Here is a 13,803-nt window from a genome sequence, read left to right on the forward strand (position 1 = left end):
CCAATTTCACATTAAAACTTAAGAAGTCTTCTATCTACGTACACACTCGTAGTTATGCGTCTACGTAGAATCCACGGGGTGAAAAAACTCTCTAATTAACGAACCTAAATCATTTTACCAGATCACATTACATATTGTTTACATGGTTAATTAAAAGTAAACAAGGCAGTAATAACACCTCGGCGTTTCGGTCTGCTGGTCCGTTAAGTTATTTGAGATCTCGACACTGTGTCAGAAAATACGTGTTGTACAGAGGAGGCCACCTTAAATACAAATCACAGACGATGCACCTGTAGTATTAGTCCGCACAAGCAACTCACAAATAATCATAATATTTAATCATTAGGTATTTAATAGAAATTTTCGTGTTCGAAGCTTTTTTATCATAAACTGCCAATAGCTCTGATTTTCTTAGCTGACCCTACGGGTCCGAGAGGGGCAGACTGCATGGGTAGCATAGCTCTCTTATGTTGTGTTGTGAGTTGTGACCTACGACTTCAATAAAGTTTATATCGGGCTCGCTCTTAAATATACGGTGACCACGGTGAAAAACATACATCTCATCGATGCATCGATGTCATTCTGTGAAGATACATTATTTTTGTCATGGGTAAATACATGTATAATACATGATAGGCTAGTCCCATTGTCAGTTGTATAATGTATGGGTTTAGCCAGGTGGAGAATAGATAACGGACTTGTTATCTGAGTACTTAACTAGGTGTAGCCGCAAAGTCGTTATGTATCGATTATTATACACATACTTACTGATAGGCGCATTCCAAGTCATTTGTCAGCTCATTATATAGAAAACTACCAATAAAAATTGATTTAAATATAGTGAAAAATAATCGTTGTAGTAAAGTCGTAGTGAAATGAACGTGGCATAGGTAGAAACACTAGCATTGGATGATTATGATTAGGTAAAATCACTAATCTAAAGTTTGATAATTATTTATAAATCTATAGAATTATCTCCAATCCAGGTGGAATGGAGATAACTTATCCATATTCTATCCAAGTATGGATAAGTAATAAAGCATACCTTTACCTATGTATGTAATGTACCCTAGCTTAGCCGGTAACATTGTAAACTTTATTAAGTATATACGAGGGCGATACCGAAATGATCGGGAATAGAAAAAAGTACAAAGATATCATAATATTATTTACTTTTATTGTTTTTCAAAGTAGTCTCCGTGACATTCAATGCACTTTTTCATTCGATTAAACCAATCATTGAAACAGTAATTCCAGTCTGAAGTGGATACTGTCAAAACAGCTGATTTGTAAGCTTCGACCGCCTCTTCTGGGCCGCTAAACCGTTGACCACGTAGCATAGCTTTAATTCTTGGGAATGTAAAATAATCATTGGGGCTCAGATCAGGGCTATACGGAGGATGGTCCATCAACTCCACGTTTTCCATATTTAAAAACGTTCTTGTTTTGCGAGCGGTATGAGAGCTTGCATTATCGTGGTGAAGGATTATACGACGATTCGGGTTAGTTTTACGAAGTTCTCTTACGACTTCCGGCAAACAAACTGTTGTGTACCAATCAGCAGTAACCGTCCTTTGTTCTTGTAATGGAATCGTAGCCACATGGCCAGTTTTCGATACAAACGAAGCGACCATTTTTTTCGACACGCTGCGTGAGCGAATAACTTTTGTTGGCTTGACCTCACCTTCGAAGACCCAAACTGCCGATTGATGTTTTCTTTCGGGCTCATATGAATAAATCCACGATTCATCACCAGAGACGATATTGTAGACAGCATTTGAACTGCCTCCATTGAACCGTTGCAGAGCAGATCGACACCAATTAACACGAGCCGACTTTTGTTCCTCGGTCAAACGGTGGGGCACCCAGCGCGAAACTAACTTCTTGACACCCAGTTCTTCATGTAAAATGGTTTGAATGGCTGTCATACCAATGCTGAGAGAAGCCCGAATCTGCTCGTATGTCACATGTCTATCTTCTTTTATTAACTGGCGTACAGCATCGATGTTATCTTGTGTTACCGCTGTTTTTGGCCGACCAGTAGAAGGGACTGTGGTAAGAGAGGAACGTCCACGGCGAAACTCAGAATACCAACGATATATAGTCGTTTTACTTGGTGCTTCAAGTTTATAAATAGAAACAAGCTCGGCGAGACATTGTTCTTGAGATAAACCTCGACGAAAGTTGTGAAAAATTATTGCACGGAAATGTTCCCGCGTAAGCTCCATTTTTTACACCGACTTGTCAAATTCAAATGGTCAATACTCTTTTATTTTTTACTTTTTTTAAAATTCGAAAATGGAATTATGTTTGAAAAAACACTACATTTGATACACCAAAAAGGTTTCACTCTAATTTATTCCTAAGTATTCTATTCCCGATCTTTTCGGTGTAGCCCTCGTATAGAGGTACTACAATAATAATAATAATGTATCTATACTGGCTATAATTATAACTATATTCCAACCATCAATCGGTGTTAGGTTACGAAGTTAACTAACCGTGTGAATAGTATTAAGCGGAGGCCCTATACTACCTTTCATTTTATGGATAACAATATTTGCTTCAGTATTACCTCTTGATAGTATTTATTTATTTATTTAATACTTTATTGCACAAATATAACATAAGTGTACAAAAGGTGGACTTAATGCTAAAAGCATTTTCTACCAGCCTATTTAATTTACTCCATATGTTTATTCTTGTAACACTCGCAAAAATCGAATTTCTAGTGACTTCGCCGATCGCCGGAACAAGGCAATAAGCCCTTACTGAGAGATTCGCTTTGCTTTCAATTAGTGAAGGATTATCAACTTATGTACATAGTCAGTACATAAGAAACCCACTCACACGCACAGCACACCAGCCACGTAATGTAAGCTGTCAGTTTCACTCGGTTCACTGTTACTTTATTTTCCCATTGTTTCAAGTGAAAATCAGGACGACGAAACTAGTTTCTGAACGACTCTCTGTCCTTGGGCCTGACGCGGCCAGGGGATCTCTAAGCGCCGCATGTGGTAGCCCCCGAAATAGACACTGTTTTAACACCATACTTGTTTATAAATAGCACCTGAAATCGAGAAAACTTTTTTTTTCAACAAACTCGGGTTTTTTTTCTGGGTTTAGAGTAACTGAAAAAACCATGGATTAAAACTAAGTTGCTATGTGAAAAGCCTTCAGATATTTCAAGATCCCATCAGGCCGAATAGACTACCACCAGGTATCTACACGAAAAACTAAATTTCGGAGCGCTGCTGCAGAAACAACGACTCTACGTCGTTTTATTAATCGTACCGCTATGCATAAAAGCCAAGTTACCTTTTTTCTGTCAATCTAGAAGGAGTCCCTTGATACCTTTATACCGGGAGACACGCCATGTTTTATGATATCACTCATGCCCGCATCATTACGCCATGACATGAACACTTATAAATAAATACTATTCATGCATGTACACACACGTATTGCCACAATCACAATCCTTGTGTCATCATCATCATCATCATCAGCCAATAATCATCCTCTGCTGGACATAGGCCTCTCCCATGGAGCTCCACAACACTCGGTCCTCAGTCTTCCTCATCCAGGCACTACCGGTTACGGGCCTAAGGTCGTCAGTCCAGCGGGCCGGAGGGCGTCCCATGCTGCGTTTGCCTGTTCGTGGTCTCCACTCGAGAACTCGTCTACCCCAACGGTTATCGGTTCTTGACAGCTATGTCGGTAACCTTAGTCCTCTGACGGATAACCTCATTTCTGATACGATCCATTACAGAAACCCCAAGCATAGCTCTCTCCATAGCACGCTGAGCGACTTTAAATCGGTGGATCAGTGGTAGAAACCTTGTGTGAACTGCACTAATTGATCTTGCAGAGTGAACCAGAGGTCGAACGTAATGCTCCAAAGACAAAGTAGGAATGGATTTATTTCATCAATTTAGTTATGAATGCACTTCTCAACTATCAAGCATTCTCACCATGCTTGACTTTGCTACCTGCTTTTGTCATTACTATAAATATTTACTTTGATGCAATAAGACAACCCCGACACAGAACTATTAGTATGTCGAGACTCGAGAGCATTTCAAAAACCCCATAACGATGAAGTAAAATTTAAAAAGCACTTTAAAACCCATAAAACATACACACAATGGAAAGAAACGAACCCAAGAAACACGGCAAGCACTACATAACAACTGGTTTCCAAAAACACTCTGAAATAACTGTGTAGCAACTTAAAATGTTATGTGCATGAGAGGTTTTCGTTAAAAACATTGAGTGTGATGTGCATTTAAGAATCTGCGATATTCTGCGCAAAAAGAAGATGCAAAGCCAGAACAGCAAACCCAGTGGATTCATTTTGATTGTAAACTGCCCCAGGTATCGTACCATCCCGATGTTATTAGCTGGTGTAGGTTTTGTTATTTTTTGTGTATTTAACCCTTTATTTGACCACATTGAATAGAGACGCAGAAATAAATAAACTATGAAATAGGTAAGTACGCGGACGTAGGATATTTCATACGTGCTTGCCTAAAGCACAGAATAATAACTAGTACCACCTAAAGTAGAAGGAAGTAAAGCCCAGAAATTAATATCTAGAACATGGGTGTTGGGTGAAATGTGAAGGAGGGTTACTCTTATAGGGTTAACTAGAGCTGTAATGCAATCAGTACGTTTCACACAACGTGATAGAGTCGTGGATAGTGCAGCAGAACTCCAAAACTTCGTTCTTCGTACCGTAGAGTGACCCCCGGTACTGTGATTGCTGCGTGCGGTTTTAGCACCGCAGCTGTGAAATGCGTCGCAAGCTCTATGTTACAGTAAAACCGCAACAATAAGCATATTCCTTTCCTTCCCGGTTCCAATATTGAGAGTTTAATTTCGCTATATGTAGGTATAGCAGAAGAAATTGCTTTGACGGATAAGAGGTGAGATTGGGTGGTTTGGAATAGGAAGCATAAAATGTATGACTTCAGACGGCATAAGGCATAATGTACTTACTTATTTTTTACGCATTCTGAATGTTAAGTTACATTCTAAGTACCTAACCTAAAAGTGATTACATTTTTATGTATTTTTGTGTTATCATTTGTTAACTCCCTGTATTTGGCTCAGTGTACCCTACATCTGTGCAAATTTTTGCTTTGGGGTCAGAAACATGTGGGTATTTGTTAGTACCCACAGATATGAATATTGTTGTGACATCTCTCTAGGTATTACATGGATGGCCCTCATTGTAATGATTAAGATAAGACATAAAGGAAAACCATTCAAAGAACCTCTTATAAGTATGTTCTGCCTTGATGCATGACATCACCTCTCATACAATAATACAAAAAGATAAGGTTGCATTGTCCGTTTGAAGACCATTGGACAACTTAATTATTATTACAATAATTATCCTTCATGGAAATGAATTATTCTATTCATCTTCGATTTTGAGTACTACTTAGCTACTTGTTATAAATTACTAGTAAGATAAGTATAAAATTTATTTAGATAAAGACCTGTTTATTACATAGTCTAGGTTGGATATTTGTGAGTTTTATTTATTTATAAACGCTTTATTGTACACAAACAAACAATATACAAAACAGATTACAAATTTAAAACATATAGGACGTATACAAAGGCGGGCTTATTGCCAAAAAGCAATTTCTTCCAGCCAACCTACGACTGGGTGAAAGAGAAATAGAAAATTAAATCTTTTAACTAATTAAATTTGAAGTAGGTACAATTAACAAAAATAATAAAACCTAACTATTATTAAAGCAAACATGAGACAAAACTACAAATATAAATATAAATAATATCATAATAAATTATAAATATAAAATAGAACTGCATACATATATACTTTAAATTATAAATAATATATATTATAAAATATATATATACATATATTATTTTATCTGCCAACCTAACGATTCAAAATAGTGATTCTTCACATTTTTTTTAAAAGTTGCCAGCGATGGTGACTGTCGCACGCTCTCTGGCAAGGAGTTCCACAGACACGCTGCCTTCATAGCGAATGAATCGCTATATGAGGCGGAATTATGAACAGGAATGCTCAACAATTTGTTTTCTACCGACCTCAATGCTCTACCCTGAGAATGAGAACACAAAAATGAGAACTTGCACTTCAGGTATTGGGGAGATGAGGGGTTATTTAAAACACTGTACAATATGTTGAGAATATGAGTATTCCGGCGAAGGCGAATTGGAAGCCACTGTAATTGAGCTCGATACTCAGAAATGTGATCATATTTGCGCAATCCGAAAATGAATCGAATGCACAAGTTCTGGAGACGTTCGAGTTTGCTGAGTAGCTCTTCAGTGAGGTCAATATAGCTTACATCGGCGTAATCAAGAATAGGAAGCAGTAAGGACTGTGCCAACGTAACTTTAGTGTTCAGTGGTAGAAAGTACTGCAAGCGCTTAAGAGAATGGAAGGACGCGAACATTTTCTTGCTGACAGCATCTATTTGGGGAATCCAAGAAAGAGTGCAATCCATGATCACGCCAAGATTTTTTACCGTAGCTACGTAGGGTATGTCAGTCTGATCGTACCTGACTCTCATGGCAGCTGAAAAGTCAATTTTACGAAGCATTCGTGAGCTTCCGAGAACAATTGCTTGAGACTTCGAAGGATTGAGTAGTAGACCAAAAGACTTGACCCACTTAGAAATTATTTTCAAGTTTTCATTTATACAACTAACGGCTGTGTTCAAACTCTCTGGTGGTACACCGGCATAGAGCTGAAGATCGTCTGCATATAGGTGGTAGTTAGAAGTAAGTTTGCTAGCCAGAATGTTGATGAACAGGGAAAAAAGTAAAGGAGAAAGGACGCCGCCTTGAGGGACGCCAGCCAGAACTGAACACCAAGAAGAACTCTCGGCATCAGTACGTACACACTGCTGACGCCCTTTGAGATAAGACTCGAACCAACTTATAACTGCCGGAGATACATTAAGAGATTGAATAACACCAAGGAGTAACTCAAAGTCAACCGAATTGAATGCATTGCTGAAATCCAGCAACGCAAGGACAGTAACTTGCTGATTATCGATGTTGTGCCTGATGTCATCGGTGACTTTTATTAAAGCTGTGACTGTACTGTGGCCTGGACGAAAGCCGGATTGAAAAGAGTTCAGGAGTTGGTTGTTGGAGAGGTAGGAGGATAACTGTTCGAAAACTAGGCGCTCTAGAACTTTGGACAGAAAGGGTAGGATGGAGATGGGTCGGAACTGGGACAAGGACGAGGGATTAGGGACTTTTGGTAGTGGAAGAATGAAGGCCTTTTTCCAAAGACTGGGAAAAGAACTACAAAGAAAAGAATAATTCATCAAATTGGTGATGTGCGGTAAAATGACATCCAGAATAGAAACTATCATGTGGGCACTGATATCATCAATACCTACAGCTTTACTAGTAATATCAGAGATGCATCTCTTAACGTCACGGCCAGTAACAAGTTTGAAATTGAAAGAAGGGCAGTCAGGGATTGGCAAGGAAGAAAGATGATTAAGAGCTTGAGATCATAATAATATTAGAGAGACTGTATAGTACTGGTTTATTAAACATTGGGCATTACTTTAAAGAGATATTTACAGTTAATAATGCCAGAAGAACGATAAATAAGTATTCCTACTAAGTTAAAAACTTATTTAACCTGATTTTTAGGATACTTTTATTTTAGCAATAAGGCTTCATGTCCTACTGTATTCAATGTGCTAAATAAATGGTGCTGTATCTTACTGAAGTGAATGTACAAGATTATTTAGGACACTATTTATTTCTTTAGATAGGTATACCTGACCTACAGACAGTACAACAATATAATAACTGAACTTGGCTTATGCTTGAGACTACTACTACAAACATAGTATAAGCAAATCTCATCATAAGGATAACAGTACAAAAACAAGTTAGGCGTTGCAATGCCACATACTATACACACAGCACACATGCTTGCACCACAACACAACATTTGTACAGGTGTGTAAAAATACAAGGTCAAATACCTACGTGCCACTTGATTCAAAATAAATGAGCCATTTTATTATAGGCACATTTAGTTTCTATAACTAAATTTATGAAGAGAATTTACTGAATACAATAACCATTTTTAATTGTAGGCGGGCCGATAGCGGGTGAAGGATTGCAGGATATTATTAATACTGACTTCATCGTTTTATTAGGTCATCAAGAAGTTAAGTTTCTTGAGAATTAAATTTCGTCGCGCGCATTTTTGTGATCCTCATCGGAGCACTATGTAACGCAGTAAGTATTTAACCACACGTTGTAGCCTGAGGTTAAATAATATGGATAAATTATGTGATGAGCTTATAAGTAGAGAAGAACCGGTAAAGTGGCACTTACCTCAAATGCAAATTCTCAATGAATTTATCCGTGGTCAGGTTGTCCAGCAGGACGAAGTCGGACACACCGACTTCTGGCTGTGAAGCCATTCTTGCAAACACGTATTAAACTTTAACAAAAAGTTCACAAAATTTCACGAGTTTAGATTGTCAACAAACCGTTAGATAAACAAACAACAGGCATAACCTCCCACGTCGAACATTTCTTCTCAACTGACAAGTTATTCAAATCTCATAAGTTGGCTGACCTGCAAAAATGTGTTGCCAGTACAAAAAATATATATTTGTTAATGTCGGCCAAATGTCGGCCAAAATGGTCGGCCACACACAGGACAGTAGTTCCGACTCACTCAGCCCGAATATAATCTGTGAGTTTGGATGCGTTCGGAAATTGTAAACAAAATTAGTTTTGATTTCATTCACTCATTGATGCCGCCATTTTCCTTGGTGTATCAAATGTCATAATAATTTTGTGAAAATAATTATTTATTTCAGTTTTTATGTTATTTTTGGCATTTTCTCTCAATTATTGTGTTTCTTGGGTGCGCTTACATTTTCCCTGTACAGGATCAGTTTTAACAATTATTTCCTGTTGAGTTTTAGTTGAGTCGTCATTTCAAGGATCTTTGGGTTTCGTGATGAATTGCGAGGATCTCGCTAAAAGGTAGCTTTTTATCATGCCTAAAGTTTCGCCTTCTGTTTTTTTAATCTATTTACTGAACACTACGCGTGATTCTCTTGCAGAGATGTGCGTGTGAATGTTGGTTGGTGTTGAGTCGGATGTCGGATGGCATTCTGGCACGATGAGTGAGTCCCCCGAGGTTGAGTGGCTGCCGGCATTCAGCCCCGGCCCGCCGCGGCACAACCCGCTGGGGCCCATCCCGCGCTTCCTGTACGAGGACGTGCAGCCTCTGGGCCTGCAGGAAAACAACAACAAGGAAACTGACCACAAGGAAAACACCAACAAAGTCATACATGCGAAGCCCGCCTACAGGTATTTGGAGCTTGTTTTTAGACATTCATAAGTATTCTATTATGATATTAACGAGTCACAGTGTTTTGGAGTGGAGCTATGCCATTCATACCTACACTTTATTGATGTTACACACTATGAAACAAACAACATAGTCTAATCCAGAAAATTCAACTACCTAATGACCTAGCTTCATGTTTAAATTGCTTTGTAGTACCTAATTTGACTATCTTGTTACTTCCAGCTATGCCAGCATGATCCGGCTGGCGATCAGTAGCTCGTCAAGTGGAAAGATGACATTAAATGAAATCTACAATTACATCTGCAATGCCTTCCCTTATTACAAAGATGCTGGCAAGGGATGGATGGTAAGTCAAGATTTATATCACAACTTATTGGATTGAATTTATAAAATTCTCCGTAATGTCCAACAAGCTTCACCAAACACAGCTTGGGGCACAAATTCGCCAACTCTACTCTCAGACAATCTGAAGGCATAAATTGGTTGTCACATTTAAATTATGCAATATCTGAGTACCTTCTTTGATGATACTCATATTTAATCAATGTTTGATCCAAGCATGCTTTTGCAACAACAACAAATCAGGGGAATTGGTTCATGCTTTTCTTCATAAGACCACGCTAGATTATGGCCATGTATACTCTTATATCACATAATCCCTGCTTTAAATAAAAATATATAGAATCCAGTCTAAAGAAACATGTATATTAAAAGCTGAAATTGTGAAGAGGACTACTATAGTACTTAATCAGAATTCAGCAATTCAAACATTACACATATTATTTTATAACATAATTATGTCATCCGTAATTATAATTCATAACAATATACATAACATAAGTGTGTTAAATGATAAAATTTTCCTCTAAACCTATCCCTTTGCCATGTGTAATAAGTTATTCATCCTATCCTAGCTGCTTAAGCACAAATCTGATGAGACACAATAGATTTGTAATAGTGTGTTTCCCAGCATACAAAAAGGTAAACATCAGTTAGATTGAGATCAATATCCATTGAAATGAGTTATTTATTCACATAGTATATCGGCCAATATTGAACTGAGAACCTTGGATTGGCAGTATTAAATTTGGAGTTCTTAATCAGATTGTAATTTCCCATGCTTTACAGTTTCATACCCTTTGAAACTATTCCAAACCAGACTTATATTATTTTGTTTATTGCAGAATTCAATACGACATAACCTGTCACTGAACAAATGCTTCATGAAAGTGGCTCGCAGTAAAGATGACCCGGGCAAGGGCTCATACTGGGCGATGGACACCACACAGAAGATGGCCGAGGTCACGTCCAGGCGGAGAAGAAGTCTAAGGGTAAATCATACAATACAATATAACTTTATTGAAAAACACACAACATGTAATATTTTAATAGAATCATCAGCCAATAACCATGCACTGGTATCTGTTTGAGAAACATTACAACACCCTGTAGGTTTCTATTCTATTCTATTCTCTGTGGGGGTGTCAGTACCTGCACCTGGCTCTCCGAAGTGGAACCTTTGTGCATATCCCCAAGGTCTAAACTGCCTTCCTAAGCTTGGACCATTTCCCACCACACTGGTCCACTGCGGGTTGGTGGGTTCACATATCTAGATGTGCTAAGTCTAGATATGCAGGTTTCCTCACGATGTTTTCCTTCACCGTAAGAGCGATGGTATACATTGTACTTAAATTCAGAAAAGAACTCATTGATACATGTCAGCGCCGGGATTCGAACCCGCATCTCTGGCGTGAGAAGTGGGCGCTTACCCGACTGAGCTACCACCACTCTATACCCTGTAGTTACATATTATACTTTAGGAATTCTAAAACTTTAAAACAGCTGCTGATTTGCTTTGTCAGCTCAATGGTTTTCAATTTGTAAAAGTGTAAAAAATATGAATCTTCCTTGTTTTACTTTGTCAAATACTTGGTTTACATACTACCTTATTTAGCACTCAATCCTCGCATAACAAAAACAACAAAACCAACTGGAGTGCCACAAGGCGATCTACCTGGACCTAAATTATTCACCATATATCTAAACACGGAAACATTTCAGATGGCGCCGTACAGTCCAGAGTGTAGTTCAAACAGCAGCAACGACACCGGCGTGCTGCCTACCCCGGACGCGGCGCCTACCCCGCCCACTACGCCCACTGACACCAGCCTGCCTACCGCGGGGAATGAACCCACTGTTAAGGTGGAACTCGGTGAGTTCGTTATAATAATAATTATATCATAGTGCAAAAGTGGAAACTCTTTATGCTGTGTCTCCTTCTTTAGACAGTAACATACTGCAATTCACACCAAATCCTATATATTTTAGTAATTCAGGTTTTTGATAACACATAAACACTACTCCCACAGAGCAAGCCTCCTTCTAATGTAATGATGTCATGTAATATCCTTGTATGAGACGTGAGTAGGAGATATCACACAATGCTGACACTTAGCATCCATGACAGCATGACTATGATAGTTTTAATAATTTATTCCTCATTATTTCAGTGGATGACGCGCTAACAGCACTGATGAACGAGGAGCTAATGGCCGATGTCGATATAAGTAGAGGTGAGCTTGAAGAAAATGACTTGTCTTACTAATATAATATTATTTACCTTTAAATGTGGAATTTTAGGAATGCATGAGGAACATTGGAGGAAGAGAAACTAGAAATTATAGCTACTCTACTACAAAGTCGAATTTCACCTCTCTTATTTTCCCGACTTTAGAATGCCTATTTCCATCCGAATCTGCTATTTCTTTCGAACACTGCTGCCGCTTCACGGGCTCGTTATCGACGTAGATAAACGTCACTATATTGCAATTCGCCATAAATACGGTGCTGTGATTGAATGAAAGCACACATTAAACGAGCTTATCGACGTCGATAGCAGACCCGTGCCGTGCAGCCATATAACGAAGAGTGATCTTATACCGATATCAATTCCCTGCAGATCGTTCATACGGCGTCCGGCGGCACGTGTGCGGCGCACTGCGACACAGCTCTCTCACGGACGACTACGGCAACTTCGTCGCGGCCCGCGTCGACGACTGCGACTGTCCGCCCGACTCGTCCGACGACGTGTTCGACGACTCGCCGGCCACGCCCGCGCCCAGCGCGCTGTACCCGCCCTACTGGCCGTCGGAGATATTATAACACACTCCGGGGTAACAACGCATGTAAGTGTCAAGCCTTGTAAAGTGTATAGGTTTTTTGGCTAGGTTGGGTCGTCGGTTGAGATGGATTGGGTCGGATTTTTGGCCTGCGTTGGAGGTGTGTACGGAAATGACAGCAACGCTTGTAGAGGATTCATTCGTGGATCTTTGAGAGTCCGTCTGTTGAAGCGCGGTTTCGGAAAGTGAAATAATAATTTCAAAAGCGTAACACTAGATTAAGAAGGAAAGGACTGGCTTATATCCAGGTATGATTTGGTATAGATGCCCATAAAAGGTCTAAAGAGAGACCGCTTGCTTGGCAAATGTAAAGGTGTAGCGATGAATTGGTAAATAACGAGATGAAATTTTGTCCTCAATGTGTTCAGTGATTTCGGCGAATTTATAACGACAATTTGTACTAACTTGTGCTATGTATATACGTACTTGTTCAAGGGAATACAGTGAGTACTTTGGATATTTTTGACAATTTTCAAACAACCATTTTGATATTACACAGGACTGTATCCCCTCGCTTTAAATTTTCAAAAGAATCAGGGACTTTTTCCCCATAAATTTATTTGAACACTCTGCCAGAACTTGTGAACATATTTATAAATAATATAATTATAGTTTACATAATAATATGTATGATAGTTGATAGTTAGTCGCGATGACTGCATCATATAGATATGTATGTGTAAAAATATAAAATTTTTGATATAAAATTTAATATGTTAACATAAATCCAAGTAATGTTTAAAAGTGTTACTTTTTATGCATCTGTAACTGGTTTTGTACCTAAATATAAAGCCCTTAAAGCTACTTATTAATATTACTTTATAGGTAAAAGTACTTTGCTTAAAAATATACTAACAGTTCGGATCAATGCATTGTTTGCCCCAGGAAAATCGTTTTTCAAATTGTAGAATTTACTTACCTATTTATAACTATACACTTTAACTTGCAAATGTTGATAAAATGGTCCCATTATTTTATTGAATGATCTATTTGACGTAAGTACAATTATTTCGTTTACAATTAATTCCGTCACAACGCAAATATTTTTATACTGTTTATGAAATCGTCAGGGACCTTCAGTACATACATCTACTTGTTATCAAAATACATTAAGAGTTTTTTTTAATTAATAATAACATATCTGCCAACTGATGCATGGGTCATAACGTAGAGAGTAGTTACCTTCTATTTAGAGAATTAATGTAAATGTAAGAAACATTATAAATAAATGGTTGAATAAGATTGTTA

General features: G+C 38.3%; 2 protein-coding genes across 6 annotated transcripts in view; one reads left to right on the forward strand and one right to left on the reverse strand.

Moving 5' to 3' along the window:
• Positions 1–8,606, reverse strand: part of LOC105389358 (unconventional myosin ID) — a 74,513-nt gene extending 65,907 nt beyond the window's left edge. For all 5 annotated transcript variants that reach the window (XM_048622413.1, XM_048622412.1, XM_048622411.1 and 2 more), the window contains exon 1: positions 8,383–8,606. In XM_048622413.1, the coding sequence (XP_048478370.1) occupies positions 8,383–8,471 (89 nt within the window). In that variant the 5' untranslated portion in view covers positions 8,472–8,606. The remainder of the gene's footprint in view (positions 1–8,382) is intronic.
• A 185-nt stretch (positions 8,607–8,791) lies between these two features.
• LOC105389357 (fork head domain transcription factor slp2) lies at positions 8,792–13,428 on the forward strand. The gene is made up of 7 exons (XM_011560455.3): positions 8,792–9,045; positions 9,126–9,375; positions 9,599–9,722; positions 10,561–10,707; positions 11,438–11,588; positions 11,887–11,949; positions 12,336–13,428. The coding sequence occupies exons 2-7, from the start codon at positions 9,140–9,142 to the stop codon at positions 12,536–12,538; spliced, it is 924 nt and encodes a 307-aa protein (XP_011558757.3). The 5' UTR covers positions 8,792–9,045; positions 9,126–9,139; the 3' UTR covers positions 12,539–13,428.
• The last annotated feature ends 375 nt before the right edge of the window (positions 13,429–13,803 follow it).

The sequence above is a fragment of the Plutella xylostella genome, chromosome 8 (assembly GCF_932276165.1).
Source record: "Plutella xylostella chromosome 8, ilPluXylo3.1, whole genome shotgun sequence".
Classification (NCBI taxonomy): Eukaryota; Metazoa; Arthropoda; class Insecta; order Lepidoptera; family Plutellidae; genus Plutella; species Plutella xylostella.

Coding starts and splice junctions, on each gene's coding strand:
- LOC105389357 (XM_011560455.3), top strand. CDS start 9,140: ATGTTGGTTGGTGTTGAGTCGGATGTCGGATGGCATTCTGGCACGATG. Junction 9,376..9,598: donor CATGCGAAGCCCGCCTACAG/GTATTTGGAGCT, acceptor TGTTACTTCCAG/CTATGCCAGCATGATCCGGC. Junction 11,950..12,335: donor CGATGTCGATATAAGTAGAG/GTGAGCTTGAAG, acceptor AATTCCCTGCAG/ATCGTTCATACGGCGTCCGG.